The sequence below is a fragment of the Aptenodytes forsteri genome, unplaced genomic scaffold, assembly GCF_000699145.1.
Source record: "Aptenodytes forsteri isolate BGI_AS27 unplaced genomic scaffold, ASM69914v1 Scaffold15, whole genome shotgun sequence".
Taxonomy (NCBI): domain Eukaryota; kingdom Metazoa; phylum Chordata; class Aves; order Sphenisciformes; family Spheniscidae; genus Aptenodytes; species Aptenodytes forsteri.
This window is the reverse complement of record NW_008795129.1, coordinates 18,253,361-18,274,332: the sequence shown is the minus strand read 5'-3', so window position 1 is coordinate 18,274,332 and position 20,972 is coordinate 18,253,361. Positions and strand designations below refer to the sequence as shown.

Below are 20,972 nucleotides of genomic sequence, written 5' to 3'. Positions count from 1 at the left end.
TTCATAGGCAAGAGTATGCTGATTCACTCCGAGCCTGCACAGTATAGTACAGTACAGTGCAGGAAACAGGTTTATTCCAGAAGATGCTGCAGTGACAGACTCAAAATAAATGAAAGGACTTCCGGATGTAATAAAAATAAATGACAGGACTTCAGGATCAAAGGCATGATGTAGAATGTTAAAACATTTTCTATCCCAAGGTCATCCATACAAAACCTGTTACGGATTCTGTAACAATAGAAGCAGTTGCTTCATTGAAATTAATTTATTTTGAGAATATCCCTTTTAATCCTCCATGCATTTTTTAGCACAAAAAGTTGGATTTTATCACAACCTCCTTCATAAAACTTAATATTGTACGTCTGGTAATGTGGCTGTTTCAACAATTCCTCACTGGAAACCCCACACCTGTGAAACCTTGGCGACACTGCCAGTAAGTAACCTACACAAAGTTTAATAGAAAAATTTTACTGAATATCCTCTGTTTAATGTAAACAAGGCAGGAGGCAAAACAAGGAGTATATATTTAATATAGTTACACTATTTTACAGGGCACAGAAAGTATTGAGGATCATGGTTTGAAAACCCTGTACGATATGCAATATCAGATACGGATTTTCCATGTAGACCCAAGTCTACTACATAATCCTTTGATTTTACCTAGCACTTCGGTTTAGTATTTCTTTTAGCAAGACAAATAGCAATAATAAATGTCATCTGTGAAATTACATAGCAGGTTATGGTAGAAATTACCATGCATTTACAAAGCCATTCCATGATTACTTGTGCCCTGTAAAATCAAGTGCGACAATCTTTACACTAATTGTAGTGTAAGCAAGCTCGGGATTCTGGTCCTTATATATATATATATATAGTATATATGTACATAGGTGATGTACAACTAGACTCAAGCTGTGTATCAAATCACAGCTTTTATATTGCACAGACAAATACATAGTAAGAACATTACACAGACAGGATCTGAATACCAGGAACGTTACAGTCATATGAGAAACTAAGGACAAACTTGTTCTACCAGAGCTAGCACATGGCTTATTACAAAATTTTCTATATCGGAGTCTAAATCAAATACATACTATAAATGGAAAAAAGTAAAAAATGTGTCTATTTACACACATGTGCATCAGGGTTAAAATGTGGTTTGGATCTGCTTTTTGAAATCAAAAATTATTCTAGTATTACCTCTCGAGTATTTCAATCTAATACTAGAGGCTCTATTTTCTAAGGTGATAAGCACTTGCATTTCCCACTGACATCTGGAGGATCTGCATATGCTGTGAACGTCAGGCCATATATTTTCTCAGGTGTCCATCTCTGGGTAATAAATAACCACATACAAACACACGCACACAGAAACAAAATGGGCACCTCAATGACATGCATAGATTGGAAAGGTGAAAACATGGACCTGAACTAACTTCTAACTTCTAAAAAAAAAAAAAAAAGTGCATGAAAAATATCACCACAAAAAATAATTAAACGAGTTCCATCTCTTAAGGAAGATTAAATCACTTTTACAAAAATAAAGGTCATTGTCATCATGCATGGTAATTAAGGGTTTGTAGGCAGCACTCTCAAAAGCAGTTTAGGCTAAAGGAACTTCAAGGATTGCGTCACTTCTATCAGGATGGATCCATGTCTTATAAATTTATCAACTAAATAACATTTGGTTTGCAAGAACATCACCAATGTTGCTGGAGACCGAACAATTATATCCTGAATTTAAGAGTGCTTACAGTTATATCTACTTATTTTTCTCACGGGCAAGCATGAAGGAATTGTGTTTGCAGTTCAGTAGAGTGTTTTGCATGAAAATGCCACAGAGGTTGCAGCAGTCCTTCCAGAAGCTGACTGATAACAATTCCTTACAGTGTAATGAGCTCAGGTATCAGTGGAAACAACAACAACAACAACAACAACAGAGGTGATGTTAATGCTTTCATTTGAGATCAGGCATCTCTTGAATGGCTTTATAAATTGTTCTATTACTTGGAATGCTCTTGCAAGTTTTGTTTAACACTTCTCTCACTTTCAGTTATAGTAGCATTATCACTTCCAGTTTCCACTGAAATTGGGACATTAGAAGTATTCTGGAACATACACTTAAAAAAATAAATAATGAAAATAGAAAATTTGAGGAAAAAGTAATTAAGCTCAAGCAAAACCAACAAAGACCCAAATTCAGTAAAGCATCAGCATTTGTGCTCAACAGCTTAACTTTGTTCATGTAAGAGACTGTGATTTAGGAATAAAACTCTTGAAATTAAGCTTATCTTTAACTGCTTTGCTGAATTCGGACCTTATTTATAACAAATGTATGTATTAAACATCACTCTGCATAGACATTTACATGTCCTAAACTATGCGTCAGGTATGTTATATTAATGAAGCTTCTAATATGGACTGACTGCAATACATATCAATAAAAATTATTTGCTACTTTCAAGGTATGTTTCTAAAGAACAAAAATGAGAGAAGTGTCATTTTTTTAAACTTTATCCTACTATGCTACTTTGACCTGAAAACCCTTTGGGGCTAAATTCAGCAAAAAAAAGGAGGTGAGGAAGTAAAACATGCTTTTGTTTGCCAGATAAATGCAATGTTCTTTACAAAAGCCTCCCAGTATAGGCAGCCACTGAATACAGGTTTTACCTGCCAAAATGTTTCCCCAGTTCCAGAACTGCTCTCTCCAGCTGAACCTGTACTGGAAGCTTTTACAGCAAGACTGTCTTCACTGTTGTGACAAGAAGAAATTTAGGCCATTAACTGTGACACTGTTCTAATTAACCTGCTAACTTAAAAGGCCTTTCAACATCAGGTTCCACAAATATTAAAAAAAAAGACCTCAAAGGCATGGATTCAGAGCAGAATCTGATTCTAGGTACAGTCATGTAAACCCAGGAAAATTCTAGTGACTGAGTAAATTAGTCCATATTTGTGTACGAACAATCACATCTGAAATGGGCATTAGCTGTGCAAACAGGATAGTAGGAAAGACAAAGAAAGAAATACAATGTAAACACAAGGAGCTAAATTCTACCTTGCCTGCCCTGCCTGTGCTATGACGCTCATAGGAGGGGAAAGAGGTACTACACACCTGTGCACAGAGCAGGACAGGACTCTCATCCAAGTCACTCAGTGTGACTTGAAGGTTAAAGCACAGCCACCCGAACCTGCCAGTGCTTATGTGGCAGCAAGAACTGTCTGAAGCGCAGGCTGCCATCAGGCTAGAGAAACAGAAGCAAAGCATGCTGAAGTGCGAATGGCCCTCCACTTGCAATGCAAATGCCTGCCCTATTGAAAAAGATTCACCGAGAGACATTTCTGCATCCTGGCACCATGAAAAGCAGGCATAAAGTTTGGTCCTATATAAGGTAACAACACTTAAACTGAACTGGCATCAGTCAATCTTTTGCTGGGCACTACTGCTATGGTTAGATAAGCAATAGAAACATTTCTAAAAATGACAGAATGTTTATGCTGCCAATTTTCAAGGCACAAAAGATTCTTAAACCAATTCAGGCTAAATACCAATTTAAAAGAAATTAAAAATACTGTTTCAGCAACAACTACTAATGACCTATAATTAACTTCCCTGTAAAGGTGACATGAGTCGAGCAACTAGAGTTCACATGCAAAAACCTAAAGTAAATCTAGTTATACAGATAACCTGAAGAGCAATCACTTGGAATGACAGAGACAAACATGCTAGAAACATGTACACTTCAGATATATTTGTTATGGATGTGATGCTGAATCAGGATTAATTCCATTAGTAATGATTTTATACTGATATATCTCTTGGAGTAATCCATTGGGGAATCAAGCTCAGAACTGTCTTTAGGATTCACCAAAACAAAAATGATCCCTCATTAATATTTCCCACTGTATATGGATTGGTGGAGTTTTTGAACCTCTCTTCATTTTTAATAATATACATTGCAACTATAGTTGTGATTTCCTTTCACATATCCAACCAAAAAGAAAAAGAATTAAGACATAAAAATGTTATAAAATGAATTTGCTTATTAAAAGTAATATGGTCACAAAAAGCGAATTGGCGCATGTGAGCCCCAGAACACACAAAAGACCCAACTCTCTAAACATTGTCATTATAACAGAATAACCATGGTCTGATGTCTGTGGTTCTTCATGCAGCTTTTGCAGCTCTTCGCACAGTGGCTAGAAATGCTATGTATTGGTTTCTCCCAAAATGCCTTCAATCATATTCTAGGTCCATTTGAATCCCTCTCTCTTGCAATGTCAACATCTGGTGAAAGTAACTTGTCTTCCAATTCTGCCAAATGTCAACTGACACTGTGCCAGGAGGCACCACCTCTTCTTATCTGGGTGTTGTCAATAGTCTTTTCGACTGAAAGAGGCTAGGTGGTTTTACAGCCTGGCTACTCATCAAGGCTGCTTATGGCGTAGATGAGGCATGATACTTCACAAATGCAATTGCTGCCAGCTCTTTGCAGAATTCTTCCAGCACAATCACGCCCTCTAGTAACGTCATGTGGTCAATGCTGAGAAAGAGAAAAAAAAAACAGCAGAGAATCAGGACTGGCACACACAAAAAACAGCAGTGGGTTTGGAGAATATGCAATGTATTTACTCACATGGGCCCTTCCGGCTCCAAGCCCAGCAGGCGTTTTCTGACCAGCAGAAGTTTGGGAGTGAAATCTGGGATGCGCTGGATTCTAACCATGAGGTCCCCAACGACCTGTAAAGCACAATGCCATCAACACACAAAATTAACACCTTTGCAGAGTGCCTGGCAGCAAGGTTAAATGACAGCCTTCAGTGCCCAGGATGCAGACCCACTTCAGCATCCTCACAGGCTCACAAAACAACATGCAGAGTACCTGCTCTGCCCCCAAAAAGGGTGAGTGGGCACAGAAAGTAAAGAGAGACAAAAGGACAGGAACTCTTGAGCCTTACTTGCTGTTGCCACAAACGGCATTACTTAATTATGTCAATGATTAATTTGTCTTAGTAAATGTTGACACAGGCAATTGACCAGTAAATTCCTGGGTTTAGGGAAAGCACAAGGGGAAAGAGTGAAGATTATATTTTGAAATGGGGAGGGCTGCTGGGAAAAAGGGAGCTAAGCCCTCTGTTGGGCAAGCACCATTAACAGGCTCCTGACCAGCTTAATAACAGCTGGTGCGTGGGGTAGGCAAGGGATCTCTGACTGAGAAGACTGCAGTGTGACAGGCACCCAGCCAGCACTTCTAAGATGCAGGTCTGGCAGAAGGAGATGGAATCAGAGGGGGAAGGGAAGCGGACTTCTGAAAAATACAGGACTTCATTGTCAAGAACAGCCTTCAGCACAAGAAAAAAAGAGGATGAGCAGAGATATACATCCAGGCACAGGGTATTCAGGAGTGTCCTTTGCTTGTGTGTGAATCAAAACATCTCTTTCCCATCCAGGTGCAAACCTGTACTTGGCCTGTTCTTACAGCACTACCTGACATTGCCTGCAAGTGACAACCATGTGACCTAGTCCGGTTTAAAGCAACATCATTGCCAGAGGGGATGTTTTGATCTATATGATGAAACTAAGCAAACAAGCAATTTTGAAGACATGAGGATACAGAAATACATTTTCCAATGTTTTTGGTAGAAAATCCAAAATCTTGATTCAAATCGAGAGCATAAGTATCTAACTTTCAGTGAGAAGCCATTTGCCAACTTAAACTAGACAACTACTACCAGTAACTACAAAGTTACTAAATATATCACTGCTGTATAGCCATATGTAAATATTAACCGTGTGTTTACTCACCCTGACAATAACAGAGAAGAGAGACCTGCAGCCAGAAGCTAGGTTTACATAAGGATCCAAAAGGTATTCATGTATATGAGGATGGGGAAACAAGGACAGTTTGGACAACACTGACGTAACTTGTAAATTTACATCATAGGGCTGCAAAAAAAAGGAAAACACAGTGCTTAGTTATTTTCATGCTAGCTTCTTTTCATCCAGCCACTGTTTATTTTAACTACTAGAACCTTATATACAGGCTTATGAATAAATAAAAAGTTAGATTAAAAGACAGGCCCAACACCTCTGCTTTCCACAACAGGAGTGATGTGAATATGACAGTTAGGTATTAGATGTTATTATCCGTATAACTGCTACAACCACTTGAAGCATTTGCACACTTGTTTATTGTAGGTTAAGTCCTCTTCCTGTAAAACATTTCTTCAGCTCAGTAGCTAAACAAATAGCATAGAATCAGCCTAGGTTAAACATCTGCTTGCTTCTCCTGGATAACTGTAAAGTATATGAGCTCAGGAAATTGAGAGTGACAAATCCATGTTTACAGCTAATATGGTATTTCTTTTCTTCTACTTTCTTTTTTCTTGGAAAGAACCATTGCAGAAGGCCTAGTCATCTTGTGGCAGCACGCTACGGGAGATGAGACAGTCCTAGGCTGGGAAAGCAGCATGAAATTCTGAGCTTCTTCTCTACCTCCTTTCCACAAATCAACTAAACAGGAGAGGCAACACTGTCAGATGCTGGAAGATGCTAATCAGTCATAAGGGAAAAAATAGTACCTAACTTTCTAGGAAAAAAATAGTGCCTAGTTTAAAGGATTTTACCATTCCAGTGAGAAACTCATTTCCATAAAATGGAAGCTTCTTTATGTTCCAAGTACTTTTTTTTCCATCTTTGATTTTCTCATCACAGTGAAAACAAGCTGACATTTTAATTCAGTCCCAAATTTGCAAACCAGTGGAATTTCCTTCCATCTATTCAGTGGTGGAACAGACTACATTGACAAGAGATGGACAGACATTCCCTTGGTACACCTATGCCAGTCTGAAGATGTTACCAACATGCAGATGGTTTAACTTAACCTTGTTGATTTTACCTGAAGTGGGTTACAGGGCCCTCATTCAATCTCTTTGCATATTGGCAGTAACATCCTCAGTGGCATAATCACATCTAGAAGAGGGTGATTTCATGGCCTCAAATTACCATCTTTATGCTCTCAAGTTAGCATCCCACTGAAGAATCAGTGAACAGATTCTTCCCTTTTCCAGACTGTAAGATTTGGAAGAATTCAACTTCAGATTAAGACAGATATATTTAGATATGTCTACATGTCTAAGCTCGCATTAGCCTACTCAACAGAGATCTGACACTTGATACACTTGCCTACACACAAACATCTCGTGCCATCTCAGATGCTCAAGAGCATCTGCTGGTGTCTTGACAGTTCCACAGAGGGTGGATCCTGCAAGATCTGTGTTGTAACTGCAAGCTTGTGGGAATATCTTGGGCATCACAAAAATGGCAACAGATACCTCAGTTCAGGCAACTGAGTCGAGCTTTCAGTCAATACAGCCAAGGAAGCTGAGATGGTGATTCACTTTGCACTAAAAGAGACACCTATTTGCTTTTCAGTCTAACAGCTCCAGAGACTACCGGGGCTGTTCTGACAAAATTTCCACTGACTAGATGTGGACACCTAACTAATATTTAAGTACCTTATTTCTGAATTCATTACCACACACTGTTACATCGCAAAGGGAGTTGTCTTACAGCTCTTTTGAAGTGCAAGCACCTATTTCTCCCAGTCAGTAGCCGTTATTTCTGTACTTGATATTCTAGCAAAAGATTCATCCCAATCTTCTAACAAATGAAGCTTTCAGACCCTGGACCAGAGATGTTATAGGTAAAAAAGATCATTACACTTTGAGTTATTGTGGAAAAGCTACTCTGCAGACAGAGACACAAATTCCTTCCATAAATCCATTCCACTGTCTACCTAGCTGAACTGTAGGAGAAGGTGTTTAGAGTTGTCCGAGTCAGTCAATTCGTTAGGAAGCTTTGAAGCCATGAGCATTATCTGGTGTTCACAAGAAGAGAAGGAAACAAACTAGCAACATGTGCTGCATTGTTCAGACTGATTGCTGTTGCGATTTGAACTAATTGAGAGCATTAAGGAAAGCTGCTTCTCCACACAGACCTTTTATTTCTGTCCATATGTCAGCAGACTCAGTAAGACAGCCTTCTATCAGATAACATCCTAAAAAAATTCTCTATAACTAAAAAGCTTAAAACCAGCAAAATCTGCAGTTCAGGAAATTCTTACAAAATTCTTAGGAAACAGTCAGTTCCATAGAAATAGATAATATTAACACGGGGAAGGAGGTACTGTCTAGCAGATGAGGTACTGGATTTGAACAGCCTTGAAACAAGTTACTTGACTTGTGTGCCTCAGCTATCTTCTGTCAGAAACTAGGTTAATGACAGCTACCACCTCTGCAAAGTTTTCTGCTATCTGCTGATAAAAACTGATAAAAACACAAGAACTACCTATAGTATTGTGACAAAGCAAAAAAGACATTGGACACAATCTGTAAGTAGTACTGTGTCCCCCACTAAAGGCTTTTCCACATTTTTCACTGTCAGGACATTAGTACCCATTATGTCAAATTCGTTGTTTTGGGTTTTGGTTTTTTTTCTATGTGATTTATGTGTTTCAGTGTGAATAACCCCTAGGAATTTCAGTTTGGTTTTTAGGACAGGGTTTTGGTACGATATAATAAGAATTTACCCCTTCTGTCTGATTCAGGCAGTTCATTTTAATTCTTCTGGAATCAAGAACCATTTTTGACACCACAGATCGTAACACCTTGCTTGACTAACCCAAATGTGTGTCATGCTGACAGGTAGTACATCAAAATAGGCACTGTGCTTCCAAGCCAGATGGAAGTTGTAATCGTATGTATCTGACACGCAGGTGTTTCTTGGGGAATGTAACTTGGGTTCTTTACTTTTTGTAATTTATGTGTCATCGCTCAGACAAGGTTTTCATATGCATGAGGCTTGTTTTTCCTAAGAGCTGATGATGCCCAGTTTTCTTCATGACTCTAATCTATAACCATTTCAGCTAGTGAAGTGTGCAGAGCGTGTTTAGTGGAAGCAAAACCCTGAGAATACACAATATAGCAATGGAAGTATTTGGCTTTCTTTTCTGACTTCCGAATTATAAAAGTTGGTACTCTTAAACATCCTTCTCCCCTGAACGCTCACAGAGCTGACCTAGAGGCTACTACTGGCTTCCTGACATGTTTCCTAAGCATTTACATGTTCAAATGGCTCTTGTCCTGCTTATGACCAGGAAATCTGGCACTACCACAGCTAATGGTTTATTCCGTAGATAGCTCCACATGCAAAACAGAAAAGAATTGTACAAACTTCTGAAACTGGTACTACTGCATTCGTAGCAACTCCACCTGGTATTACAGGGAGGGTAATCTAGACTTTCAGGGCTCGTTTTCACTAGCAAGAAAAGTTATCTATCTTCTTGATCTAAAGCAGCAACGTTGACTTGACTAACTTAAGTCCAGAGTTTAGAGAAGGCAAAGAAACATTTAGTTTTAACACAGGGCAACCTCCTTTTCACCTCCCTGAGCCTTCACTTTGCTTGTCCCCAGAAAGACTAGGTCATGCAGGCTGACTAAATACAGAAACAAACACACATCAGGAAAATTCACTTTCCTTAAATTCCTTTGTACTAATCTGGGTCTGACATGCCACACCTCCTTTTCAGAACAAGGAGCCAGTCAGATCATATCCCTTTTGTTTGCCCTTGGCAGCTATACTTTTATTATTTGAAGATAATAAAACAGGAAAAAAAACTACTTTACATAGCAGATGGAAAAGGATACCTTCTAGAAACTTTCCATGCACTGATAACAGTTTTTTCTAAATGTGAAAAAATGGGGAAAATGTTAGCAGTGATACAGCAAGTTCTTTTCATCTTACACAGTGACGTAAACTGCTTCCTGAACAAGACTTCAGATTGAAGTTCACTGAAATGTGGCAGAAAGGAGCTTGACAGTATTTTGTTTACTGAAAAATGTACATGCTTTCTAAGTGTAAATGCTAGAAAATGAGAACAGAACCAGTGATGCTAGTACCGAAGGATTCCTAAGATACTATCTTACCCTCATCTTTTATCTTAAGGATATTCTTTTCTTACTCATCAGTTTAAATGATATTTCTGGTCAAGAAAACATTTAGTACACAAAAAGCTGGCTAACAAAAATAAGAGAGTTTTTGTTCTCTGCTTTTATTAAATTGATAATACTGGCCACTATAACATCCTGCAATCTACAGAGACTTGCACCAAGGACATCGGACATGACACAATAATATGATGCTATAATAGACATCTGAGTGATGGCAATCCATGGGACTTTATGGAGATTAGCCCTTTAGTAGTGATGAAAGCATCAGAAATTGAATTCATAACCTGCTTTTTCTTACCTGATCAAGAATCCTGCCCATTCTTTCAAACAGGACTTTCAAGAAGTGTCCTTCAAAAAATGATGCTTCTAAATTGCACTTTTCCAAAGATCTGGGAGATCCAGGCCACTCCCACCGTAAGCAGATGACACAATAATCCCGGAACTAGAAAAAAGTAGTGAGGAAAACAGACTCAATCCTCCATGGAAACCACTTCATTTCCTTTTAATAGTCCATACACCTTAAAACCATAATCTGTAGCTAAATGATAAATCTAAGCTCAAAAAGAAAAGTCATTCTAAAGTAAACACTACCAGTTTCTATGCAGGCACCTCATTTTCTTCTTGACATTCATGCTATTAGGGTAGTTTCAGAAACGACGAGTGGAGAACAGAGCTCCCAAAAAGCAGCCGGGGCCAAATCACAAAGCAAAGCCAACAATACACACCCTGATCAGGGTTCTTCTAAAGCAGGAATTGCATTCATATACATTCTTTTTGTCAGTACGTTTCCACACTTTCACTGTATTACGTGTAGCTTATCTTGCTATCCAATCTATATTGCTCCCTAATTCCCAGGACAGGAAAGGCATGTGTATATGCAGGAGATACAAATGAAAAGTGCTTCAGGGCTTCCTCTTCCCTCTCTTTGTTTCCTATCACCCATAACAGTCTTTCTCAACCTCTGCCTCTGCCTCTGATTTGCTGTGGGCTGCCTGATGTCTCACTTTCAAGGAATTATACCTTGAAAGGAGCACAGGTTATGGCAGTGAAAATAAGGAACATGGGAATAAACAGCAGCAAAAGAGAGATAAAACAGACTCAGAAATTCTTCACTGCATGTAGCTTACCTACTTGTGCAGGTAAGCTACATTCCTGCTTCCAGGAATAGAAATACGGAAGCAGAACAGCTATTTGGATGTAATAACAGCAATAGGCAGGGCTATTCTTAGGGAGGAAATATTTTAAGAGTAGCCTTATCATTGTCAGGAAGTGACAGAAAACAATTATGTCCTCTAATAACTCCCAGAATACTCTTTTTCCCAAGGCATAAAAGAAATACAAAGATGATATGTGTTTTCTGGCATCCAAGAATAGAACATAGGGGAATTTTACATCAACCTTTTTTTCCTTATTCTCTATTCCCTTTCTTTTCAGGAAAGACTACAGATAAAACAATATAATAAATACAGAAATCCAAGCTTCCCATCTTAAACTGCTGATATAATTCAGAGGTTATGGAATTTTTGAAGTACCTACTAAATATAGCTCTCCCAGTTACTCTACTCCTTTGCATAAATTTTTCTATTCTAGAAGATTCACAGGGCTTCAATAAGAAAGCTGCAAATAAACAGTGATTTTGTTTCAAAATCACTGACCAAAGAAACTTTAGATTATGTTTGTAAAACAAAACCTGCATTTATTTAAAAACAGTAGATCATAAAGCTTTCCCGACCTACCAAAACTCCCAACTTCAAACCTGAATGCCTTAGGCTGTGCATTCCCTGTGATGAGCCTTTATTTTTGAAGTCCCAGATTGCATAACTCCTATGCAGCATTTTAATTTTCCTTTAGTCCTTTCAAACAGCTTGGCAGGCAATTCTCCAAGAGAATGCAGATAAATCCAAAAGCAAATTAAGAATCTATCTGCAGTTCAGATTTTCTCTCAGTATTTGTTACATGAATATTAATGCACTTAATGGCATGCATTATTCCCACTAGAGTAACACAAGGTGGATTCACCGTCAAAAGATCTCCAAAGGTAGGTTTTCATTAGAAAATAAAAATTGAATTTTCCCATCTTCCATTACCAAAAGATGCATTTAGTAGGACTATTTATAGAACCATTTGTATATTCTCATAAGCATTTCAAATACTCAAGGACTAAGGAAGACTTCACTGACTTACTTGTCTGTGGGCATCTCTGAGGTAAGTATCATAACCTGTACCCTCCACATGGTATGATGACTTAGCTTCATCAGGTACAAGACAGAGAAAACTAAAGAGAAAAAAAGTACATTAATGAATATCTATAATCCACAGAGCACCAGATCAATACTTTCTCATCATCTGTAACAGTGTACACAATACTGAATTGTCTGGCCAATTAATCCACAGATTCTACCATAACTTTATGCAAAGAACAGAGAATACAAAATCTATTTAAGCACACCTATTCTAACTACTGTTTGTAATAACAAGGTATATACTTCAGAACTTTTGTATCTAGCACTAGAGGTAAAAACCTCAGTGGAAGCATTTTCTGAGAATTAGCAGACAGAATGGAGACGAAAAGCAATATTCATAACCAGGTCAAGTATTTGCTAAAGGTCAGACTCCATCTTACTAGAGCATATGGAGAATTTACTGGGCAATAAATGAGCCAAAAGGGAAGGAGAATTACAGTTAACATTTTCCTTAACCTACTGCATAGGCAGTTTTATTTACCATAGTTTGTTGTGGTAAAAAATGAACATCTAAGAACACACAGGCATATTTGCATATAAATGTCCCAGTTACAAATATCATTGCCTTTGCCAGGTATGTAGTGCAAATACTATATGTCCTTATTACTTCACCAATATCTGACCTAAAAAGCATCAGGGAATTCTGAATCTTATTAGAGAGGAACTGTCTTTAAAAAATAAGTATAAAACCCTAAAATTTCTGGACAGCAAAATAAAACTCAGTCTTTGGATCCTGTTTCCAAATTTCAGCATTCTCCACACCCCAAGAACTGCTGGAGGCTCCTGCAAGATCTATATGCAGAAATATGTAGTAGCTGACTTTTCGTATGGAGTTCGTCTTATCTGAAAAAATACAAATTTGCAAAACACTGCAAATCCTGAAAACACTTCTATTCACTGATGGAGATTACACGAGGTGAATTTAGGAGAGTGTTCTTTGCACCTTTGCTCCAAACCACGTTCACCTTAAACTATATATAGCAGTACTGGGGGAAAGAGGGCAAGATGCGACTATGCCATTCTATGCTGACTGTCCTCAGGCTGTTTGCTTCCTTTGGCTAACAAACACCTTTGATTATTTCTGGATAAGTAGATAGGCCAGCACTGAAATACCAGTGCTGCTTTGCTACCGTGTATTAACAGAGCAAACAGCATTTGTCCTAATATTAGTTGCTAAGAGAATTACCATCGCTAAGTTGCTTAGAGCAGAGCCTGTCCTCTTTGTGATATCCAATTTGCAGTACATCTAACATGCACAGAGGTATGTTACAGGTGACAGAGAAGTCCCTTGATTTTCAGGGAACAGAAGGTTATCTCTAGCATGGCAATTATTTACTCTTATATATGCGCTTAAGGAACTTCAGGAAGTTTGAGGGTTTTTTCTCCCTAAAACGTTTATGGCAAGACTCCCCAAACCTTCTCCAGGAAGGTCAAGTCCTTTAACAGCAGTTTAAGTACAGCAAATATTTTTGAGAAAAGAAAGTTTTATAATCAATAAGGCTCTTATCATGAATTCTGAGTATTCAACTAGAGTATTAGCTGTAAAGTTCTTCTATTTTTCTCATTTATGTTGAATTATTTTTACTTATTGTAAGCTCTAATCTTTCAGGAGTAGCTTTCTGATAAAATGCCACATAATTTCCTTCTGTGGAGTCATTTTACCGGCTGGCACAGAATAATATCCATTACAGCGTACATTTGATTTGCACAGTATGTGCAGACACCCACACATTCAGAGATTTCTTTAAGTGTTTGTTTCAACTTACCTATTTACAATTTTATGAACTTCAGTCTTCCCATCATTTTTTGGATGTTCTGGACTGACAGGTGGAGAAGCACTGAGCCACTCTTGAGTTGACAACGTGTTATCTGGAGACAGATCAGTAAATAACGGATCTTCCTCTAGGTCTCTGTGAGATTATATTAGACAAAAACATAATCATTCACAGAATGTTATGGAAGGCAGGAAAATCTCTGGGTCAAAAGGCATGCTTTCTCTTTTTCTTCTCTGAACAACTAGGATGTTTTCCAGAACACTACCATATACACATCTTTTTACCTAATTAATATGCAGAAATAACTTTTACAAATACCCAACAAACTTTGTTTTGAAGAAAAATTGTAACTTCTTGATCTGAACAACAGAGTAGACATTTTTGACTCGTACAAAATCACTGCATTACATCACTTAAACTCTTCAGCCACATTTTTTACATGAGAGTTACACTCCAGGAAATCATTAGATTATTTTAATTGACTCAGAAATATCTAAATGAAGATGCCTAAAATAGCTGGTGTGACTAGTCCTTACCCCTCCATCAGTAAAAAAAGGAGTTACAAGAGTTACGTAGGGTATTTAAAAGGATTTTATGCAGTGTCCCAGAAAAGTTCTTCCATCAAAAAATGATTCAAAAACATAAATGTAAGAAAGACACCTAAGTGAATGACTTCAAGAATAATCACATTATTATATACAAATAATAATAATACAAATATGCATAGACTTAAGCTAGGTAGATACACAAGTAAATTGATATATGACAACCTTTGAGTGCCTATTGTTCTGGAAAGAGGCTTTTGATAATTTTAGCTTTTCTATTACTGCTCTAAAAATTTCCGTAAGTTGCTGATATAATAATTTCTGCATCACTTTATGGATACAGATTAATACATAGAGCACTCAAAGTGCTATCTATGCTCACTTACTGAAAAAAACCCCTGTTTTGTTCTAAAAATAAGGATCCACATTAGCTGTTGTGAAAACTTCCCTTAAAAAAGAAACTTACACTGCTCCTGCAATTTGTCCATTCTCTACCACATCTTTATCTTCTTGACAGAGAGGCTTGTATTCCATATAGTTTCTTTCTTCTAAATTTCTCAGAACCAAGTTATAAAGAATGTGCTCATTGGGTTTTTGCAAAAGGTGCTCAAACATTCGTAAAGTCATTATGCTGATCTGCAACATAAAAAGTAAAAATTCAATAAACCGAGGCACTGCTGCCATATGTTTTTTGCCTTATATCTGGTTTGTAAATCCTAGAACACTGTAATTACTTATTTACATTATGGAAGGAAGCAAAAGTCCTAAGAAAAATTAGGAAACTGTTATGCTGAATGTGGTATGAACATGGATGAAGAGTTCACACACATTTGAAAATCAGTATGTAGATGTATTTTTTTCCTGTAAAACAAAAATTGTTCTAAAATCTGCCAAAATAACAATACAAAGAACATCCAGAGAACTTACAACTTAGCTTTCCATATTACAATTAGATCCATGCTGGAAGATGGTCATCATTGTGCAAGTGAGACACAGAACAGGACTTAAAGTTAGTAATAAATACCCAGAATAAAACAAAGTAATACTGGGATATTGTGACTAGAACTACAGGCTAAGATTTTTACATGGAGATATTATGTAGGCTTTTAAAAGGCGACTGACTTTAAGCAATAGAGACAGTTTTTAAAGACAGTTTTAGAGTGCTTAGCTTTGCAAAGATCAACTAATTTATACAGATAACTGATTTTGACAGGGTGAGCAGGTAAGCATACTGAAAAAATTGATATGTGAAGGCATAGATCTGTATTTCAGGCAAGCTTGTTTTTTATTTGAAAAAGTAGAGGGTGGAGGTTGTTTCATGGAAAAAATGAAACAAGCAGCTCCTGAGGAGGGATTTTACTGAAGTCAATTATTTTAACAACGTTTACTGTGTGTAAAGTGCTTAAAGTTATTATAACATCTTTTAATTGGCATTGTGTAGGTCAGGCATCTCTGACCACAGTTACTTTATATAAAAAATATAAACAAAAAGTTTTTAACTATACCTTATGTGATAACATGACAGAATTGACACAACATGGAAAATAACAGCGATGCAACATATAACAAAGCATGAATTAAAATGCAATTACAGAAACTGATTTTGCCCTATCTTACAGATGAGCAAGTCCAACTAGATATGCATAGCGGGCAAGCAAATTTAGCAAAGAATCTTTATTAATGGGAACAATGTGCTAGCTGGGGAAAACAGCTTCATTTCGTTTCATTTTCTAAAGGGAATTTGTAGGGCTGGCAGTCAGAAGTCTTTTCCTTGGCAAAAAAAGTTAGCTGACACAAATATGAAAAGACTTCACAATGGCGTTTTTACAGACTCTATGCAAGACAGAACTGGCCAGCAGACATTATTATATCATTACCACTTCTCACCTCATCAGAAATATGATCACAGTGTTCGATTAACCTGTGTCGCAATGGATGTCTGTTGATGTCTGTCAAAGTTTCTGGCTCTCTGTGTTCTCCAAGTATAAAATAAACTGTTTCCTGCAGCAGGACATCTGAAGTCACTTGACGCACAATGCGATGCAACAGTGCAGTTGATGTGAGGATTCCAATCTCTGAACTGAACGAAAAATTTCATGTCAGATATGTAGTGGATTTCAGCTGAAAAAAAATCAGCTTGATTCAGATTCTGTTCTGCTGTGTCTTGTAGGATGCTACTTACGTTTGCATCAGCTGGGGTTCCATAACATCAATGAAAAATCGTTCCCGCACAGCTTTTGCCATAGCAACAGCAGCAGTCTGAAACAAAAGTACAAAATGGTGTGTCTCAAACTCAAAAGCTAAGAAACAACTGGAACTACTTATTTGCTGAATATATTTGTATCATCTGTAAACATTACAAACCTTTTGTGCTTCTTTGATGAGTTGATCACAGTAGTCAAACCATGAAAGAAACGAAATCAATGCTCTTTTTCCTGGAAAAGCAGATGCATCTTCTTTGTGGCTATAGGAATCCAAACTAGAGAACACAGGGAAAAATACTTATTAAGTCTACAAGTAATTGAAGAATCTTGGACTTTACTCTTACTGAACTTAACAGAATAATTAATGACCTACTCGCAATGAAGTGAACATTAAAATAGCTTGTCTGCCGGTCTCTACTAATCTGGCAGTGCTATTATTACACAGGTTTTCAGTGGCATGCTAAAGGATACACAGTATGTACAGCAGAAGAACTCTGTTTGGTTAAGTATTTCTTGAGTCAGAAGGGAAAACTGATCACCTAGCCTGTTCTCCCAGGAAACACAGACCACAGAAACTGAATCAATAACTCCTGTAGTCAGAGAACCATAAAATGAAGGCAATTGTTCTTCTCTACTCTGTAAGCAACCTCAATCAAGTCCACCAAAACCACAGTGTATACCTGAACTAGATTGTATCTTTCAGAAAGAAACATGTATCCCAAATTAAAGGCTCTACGGAATAAAAAATTCACCGTTTTCTTTGGAAAAACAGTCCAATAATTATTTATGCCACTATTCAAAGCTGTGGTTTTCTCCCTTCTAACTTCAAACTCCAACCACCAGAAATCTTGGTAGTTATTTTGCATATACCTATTTTTTGTCTCAGTACTAACAGATCACAAGCAATTCATAATAATGAAGGCAGAGTGGGGAAGAGAAATGTTTTGAGAATCTAACATGCAAGCGGTTAGGATAACAGGCATGTATCTTTTGCTTCATGCTAATGAGTTATGCAGTAACTCTTTCCTTCTTTTTTACTGCAAAAATTTTGCAACAACAGCCTGTTATCAGACACCCTTCCTGCCTCCTGCAGCAGCCTACAGTGTTCACGGTGTACAGTGAAAATTTTATGATGTTTCCTAAATCCTTAACATCTGAACAAGAAAATAATTTGTACCTGATACTACAGCTATACTGCTACAAATTGCTAACGTAATGCAGTGGAAAAACCTGCCCCCTGAGGAATCTCTGCAAGGGACTGGCAGCCAAACCTGGCCCCATGTCAGAAATCGCGCGTACGTTGGACACCCGAAGTCGTACCACTATGCTGCAGCTGGGATCTCAGCTCTGCTCTTGAGACTTTAGCATGGGGGTGTGAATATTTTATACATCTTATCTACCTATAGAAAATTAGTTTCAGGGAGGGGTGTAAAGTCACCTTGGGTATTAAATACAAAAATAAAATTCTTACCCCCAGTTAATTGCCTCCACTGTTTCAATGTCTAAGGGATCCAGTGACTGAGGCAGGGCTTTGTAGAGGGTGGCCAGCCTGTCTGTCAACAGTTCACATAAACAAGTGCTTTGAGTCAGGCACTTGGCAGCTGCTGGTTCTGGCAAACTCACCAAAAGCATGAGGCCTTCACAGGCCTTCACTGCTATCCGGCCGTCCTGGCAGAAGGGCATGGAAGAATTAATCAGAGGGTGAATGAAGCTCACTTGAACTCAAGAATCAAACATCTCCCAAATAAAACCTCTCCATTCCCCCACAGTGAGTGAATGCATTTATTTTTGTTGCCTTTCCAGTGATTACAATTTATTTCTACTGAATTTGGATAGTACAAAATAAAGAATCTCACCTGAATCCATGTCAAATACTAAGAATGCAACTGCAATCTTCAGGTTGACAGAACTAGTGCTGCAGGTCAGCTTAAGACCAAGATATTAGACAATGTAAACTATCACTTAACAATAACAAGGTACATAGCTAGATTCGGTTTTCTGCTCTCAACACTGCTGTAGCAATTACAGGCTTACCCAACCTTCCTCTAAGTTTTCTGAAAGAATTTGAGTATGAATTTAAGGATGGAGCTGGGTTAGACATACAGCAGTTGTTTTTAAAAGAAATCAAACCCCTAGAGAGAGCCCAGTGCCTTTACAGAAAAAGTGGGTTTGGTTAAGTCAGTACAATTGAAAGTAGTTTTTAAAATATTCTCTTGTGGTATATTTAACCTAACGATTATCCTATGTATCTTGTCTGTGAAACATGCGGCATCCTATACAGAGTGCTGAAAAAACACCTACATTACAATCAACAAACTTAATATTAATTTTCTAGAATAATATTTTTACTTTAATCTGAATTGGTAAAGAAAATTGCCAATTTACAAAAGCTGCCTGCAAAACAAACCTCGTTTTACTTTTTATAGCTAAAATACAGTGTGTACATACATGTATATTCACTCCCTCTGCTCACTTCACACAGCATCCAAACTATTTCATTTTATCACGTTAAACAGAACAAAAAAACCAACTCACGGGACTTTTAGTGAGGTTTAGTAGAGAATTCACTAAATTATAGTCTTGATTTGGACAAACAGTGGAGGACTCGGGTGATGATGTGACATTTAGTTCATCCAGACTGAAAGAGAGATCATCCGTCTGTTGCGGGAGGTCACCTTCCTTCTCCATTTGCTCTGCTCCAGCAGCACTAGGTATTTCTTCAGGTTGAACGGGCTGTCCTGTGTCTGTTGTCAAAGAGTCTTGGCCTTTTAGCATGTCTTCTGTGATTATGCTTGCCGATCCTTTGGAAGCCATTGCTTTTAACTTACTCTGCAAATCATTTTGTTGGAATTACGTGGTTGAAATTACTGTTCATCTTGAAGCAGAAATTTACTAAAAGCAAATGTTTTACATCAGCATTTGAAGTAGTTCTCTACAAGGCTGGATACAGTAACCATGTAGAATGTCATGGGTTGTGGGAGCATGGGAGTTTTTAAACCTAGAACATTTTTTAATCTGCTTAAATTTCTCTTAAGCCCTGTACCATTTTGCTTCAAGGCTGAATATGCCATTTATGAAGAGATGGCATCTTTTTCTCTCCACCACTGAAGGCACACATTCACTTGATTTGCCCACTATTTGACAGAAGTTTCTCATTTACCTTATGAGTCCACCTTTAGACCTTAGCACATACTATAAAATATCCCTTTCCCGGTCAAGGCCTGAAATTCATCTAATGTCTGAAACACTGTTTCCAGTTGGAGTCATACAATTAAACTCTTTCTAAACTTCCTGAGATTTTATCTTCAACAGGAAAGGGGAAAAAACATGTTTTATGACAGCAGAGTACTCTCAAGTTGTGTTTCTCATGAAGAAAAAGTTGATTAGATTGAATGGACAGAAGGTATGAGAAGTTAGCATTGGGCACTACATACTATAACAGATCACAGAGAACCTTCTCGGAAGCTACAAAGCATCTCTACTTAGCCTGAAAGCAAGCAACCCATCTGTCTTCCCATAAATCTGTCCCCAGCACATAAAAAGACATTTAAATTTGTGCTCTGTGATACCAAGAAGAAACTCACAGCAAGGCAAGAATTCAGTGTTCTTCTGGCATACGCACAGGTGAATAATACTTTATTAGAACCATAAATTAGACTTCAGCACAAGACATTTTTTCAAGTGAGTACGGTAGTGAGATTATAAATCCAAATGGTTTCCCTCCTCTACGATAACACCAAAATTATTACAAATATATCTCAAGCATTAATAATTTAAAACGGCAACCATTCGGGGTTAATGGCGTTTAGTACGTACAAACCAGCTGGGACTAACTACATGACAGTCTCAGGCAGCAAACTAGAGAACTGCTGTGAATGCTTGATGTGCATTCTTTGTTGAGAATTTGTACTGAATGTTGTGATACATTCATACAATCAATTCCCTGGAGAGGCAACCCAGTGGTAAAAGCAGCACACTGCATGCTATAAAGTAAGTACGATTTTTGACTACAGTAGAAAAATTACTCCTTCAACATATGGGGTTTTTTTACAGTGTGAAATGCATAAGGCTGCAAAGCAACCAGAACGTGTCTATCTGAACCGTGTCTGTCTATCCCTAAATCTTCTGAAGTCCTCCAGTATCCTCCCATATATTTTATCAATACACTGGAATATCTGAATCACAATGATG

At 37.7% G+C, this 20,972-nt stretch overlaps 1 protein-coding gene across 1 annotated transcript in view; it reads right to left on the bottom strand.

The window, feature by feature from the left end:
• Positions 1-916: 916 nt before the first annotated feature.
• The window catches only part of FAM160B1 (family with sequence similarity 160 member B1), a 28,118-nt gene continuing 8,062 nt past the window's right edge, over positions 917-20,972 (bottom strand). Inside the window, exons 6-17 of the mRNA XM_019471731.1 lie at positions 19,317-19,610; positions 18,253-18,449; positions 16,942-17,056; positions 16,760-16,836; positions 16,465-16,657; positions 15,044-15,213; positions 14,024-14,167; positions 12,199-12,289; positions 10,313-10,456; positions 5,810-5,950; positions 4,641-4,744; positions 917-4,547 (exon numbers count right to left, since the gene is read on the bottom strand). Of these exons, the coding sequence (XP_019327276.1) occupies positions 4,442-4,547; positions 4,641-4,744; positions 5,810-5,950; positions 10,313-10,456; positions 12,199-12,289; positions 14,024-14,167; positions 15,044-15,213; positions 16,465-16,657; positions 16,760-16,836; positions 16,942-17,056; positions 18,253-18,449; positions 19,317-19,610 (1,776 nt within the window). The 3' untranslated portion in view covers positions 917-4,441. The remainder of the gene's footprint in view (positions 4,548-4,640; positions 4,745-5,809; positions 5,951-10,312; positions 10,457-12,198; positions 12,290-14,023; positions 14,168-15,043; positions 15,214-16,464; positions 16,658-16,759; positions 16,837-16,941; positions 17,057-18,252; positions 18,450-19,316; positions 19,611-20,972) is intronic.